Genomic DNA, 2,832 nt, shown 5'->3' with positions numbered 1-2,832 from the left:
GTTCCTGATTGATTACTATTGTTCCATTATCTGTTCTTAAAAATTCGGTGACTGTTTCTTCAGTAGTAAAATATACGCAAATACGATCATTTACAATCCTGGAAATGGCGAGAATTTTATTGGGATCGACTTTAGTTGCTATGGCATTTAAATAATCTTCAATTTTTGTATTTGGAAGTGAATTGAATAAAATGGCTTGGTTTTTGCTTGCGAATTTTTTGTTAGGTTGAGTCAGAGCGGTTGAATATAATTTTGATTGATTGGATGGATTAATGACATCTTGAGAATTTTGAAGTTCAGAAGATCTCTCCTCTGAAATTTCCTGCATATTGGGCCTATGTTGCCTGATTACGGCCCTTGTGCTTGGACAGGTTCATTAGTAATTAAGCTACTTAATTACCTCGTTACTGGTATTTATAACCGTTGTTTACTGTTTGTTGATTAAAAAATAGTAATAAAGATGATCTAACTTACAGTTTGATCCCAAAATCGGATTAAGCACTATATAATACACTATTATACCAACTTTGATAATTTTCTAACAAGTAAAACCACCTTAATTTTGATAAAAACTAAGAGCTAATCGGAAACACTGTTTACTAGTTAAGAAACCAGTTTCGAATTAAGCAAAAATTTCTTGTTACCGGAATAATAACAAACGACATCAATACATGTATTCTTTGCGTCAAGATATAAGAAATCTGGCCTGGCGCTGGTGGGATATCCCTACCGATTTTAGTATCATAATAAATAGTTGACGTTACTAATCCCTCAATTGTCTTCACGACGGGTGGCAATAGTTTTGGAACAGCTACTAGGGCCGTACTTTATATTATCTACAGAACTGACTCGTTACCTATCAATGCAAATAAATTATTAAAATTATAATTTCTAGACAATGTATTAAAAATTTTGTTTACTGTAGACGAATTCGTTTAGTCATCTGAAATTAACTTGCTTGGAATCAATTACAAATTATCACAAACAATTTTTACGTCCAATGCGCTCATTACGTGAATTTTATGGAGTTAGATTATAATGTGTTTTATATCGTTTTCACTTTAAACAAAATGGACTTCCGATAATGCAGCTTTCTATCTTTAAATAAAAAAATTAAAGAATCATTAGAAAGAGCATTAGTTAAAGATAAGATATACCTCTAATTATTATTCTATAGCTTTACACATAATTCTCGTGCTTATAGGTATTTAGGTAAAATTAAGTATCATTTATTTATCCAGAAAACATACATTATGGAACATTATGAAAGGGGGGCGAACATATTTAAGTTTGACATTTGCACATTCAGGCAGTTATTTTCTTGCATTTAGATAGAAGGTTAGATCGCGAGTATTCAAGTAAAATGTCTGAAGTCGGTGAAGCTAGTGCTAAGTGTAAAACACGTGTACATTTATCTGATGATGCCAAAGAAATTATTAGGAATGTTTATCAAACTGTGAAAGAAGATAATCCAAATCCAGAAGACGGTAAATTCCTCATCAAGACAACATCTCGACTGACAAGGATGCCATATACAACAGTGTGGAAAATTGTTACGAATAGAATTCAACCTCGTAAAAAGCGGAGTGACTTTTCTACACATAAAGCAGTAAATGAAAAAGACGCTGAGGTAATTAGAAGAGCAATTTACAATTTCTGTTCAAAGAACCTAGTTCCAACGCTTAGTATGATCTACGATCAACTTGTTAAAGACTATTCCATTACGTATTCGCCTTCAACTTTATCAAGATTTTTGAATCACATTGGTTTTCGATACAAGAAAATTAGTAAGCAATCATCAATAGTGGATTCTCCTCGTCTAATTAAATGGAGAAATGAATACTTGGATGCTATATCTAAATTTAGAGATGAAGGAAGACCGATATTTTATCTAGATGAAACATGGTTCGATACCCACGATACTGCTCAAAAAGGTTGGACAGACGATTCTATTAAATGTGCACCCAATTATCCAATTAATAGAGGTCAGCGAATAATTATTCTGAACATTGGATCCAAAAATGGCTGGCTTGGAGGGGAAAGTTTTTTACTATCGGCAAAAAATATTAAAGATTCAAAGCTGGACTACCATGAAAATATGACGAGTAGCTTGTTTAAGGAATGGTTTGAAAAGAAGGTGTTGCCAAATTTGCCTCCAAAAAGTGTAATTGTAATGGATAACGCAACGTATCACAGCGAACAAATTAGAAAAATCCCCAGTGTAGGTTCGACAAAAAAACAGATATCTGATTTTTTGTATGACAATGATTTGTACTTTGAAGAAACATATACAAAAAAAGACATGTTGGAAGTTCTTCACACAAAAGTGTTTGAGAAACAATTTGTTATAGACGAATTAGCCAAACGTGATGGTCATAATGTATTGCGATTACCTCCTTACTATTGTGTCTTCAACCCCATTGAATTAATCTGGAGCCAACTTAAGGAAAGTTTACGGCGAAACAACTGCTCTCCCAAATTTAGTAGCGAATCGGTGTCACATGTTGTAGAAGAAATAAAAAAGATTTCCCCAATACTGTGGCAAAATTGTGTTTCACATGTTATATAAACGGAAGATCATTACAGAACATTAACCTCACATATTAAACCAATAATTATAACATTAGATAACGATTCTAGTGAAGATGACAGCGATAGTGACATAGAGTTGTAATTTGTATTTATTTTTTTCCGTCTAAACTTCAAATTTTATTTTTCTATGTTATTTTCTATGTTATTTTTATTATGTTATCTTTTTAATTCTGATTTTTGCTACCACTCTTTTAATCTTTTATTGTTATTATCATTAATTTCTTTAATTTCTTTAATTTG

General features: G+C 32.0%; 1 protein-coding gene across 1 annotated transcript; it reads left to right on the top strand.

The window, feature by feature from the left end:
* Nucleotides 1–1,363: 1,363 nt before the first annotated feature.
* Nucleotides 1,364–2,569, top strand: LOC126890921 (uncharacterized). Its single transcript, XM_050660090.1, has one exon. The coding sequence runs from the start codon at nt 1,364–1,366 to the stop codon at nt 2,567–2,569; it is 1,206 nt and encodes a 401-aa protein (XP_050516047.1).
* The last annotated feature ends 263 nt before the right edge of the window (nt 2,570–2,832 follow it).

This window comes from Diabrotica virgifera, chromosome 9 (assembly GCF_917563875.1).
Source record: "Diabrotica virgifera virgifera chromosome 9, PGI_DIABVI_V3a".
NCBI classification, from domain to species: Eukaryota; Metazoa; Arthropoda; class Insecta; order Coleoptera; family Chrysomelidae; genus Diabrotica; species Diabrotica virgifera.
The sequence above is the reverse complement of the archived record's forward strand: the minus strand, read 5'-3'. Positions and strand labels throughout refer to the sequence as shown.

What these genes read in the sequence shown, in the direction of transcription:
- LOC126890921 (XM_050660090.1), top strand. Translation starts at nt 1,364, where the DNA reads ATGTCTGAAGTCGGTGAAGCTAGTGCTAAGTGTAAAACACGTGTACAT.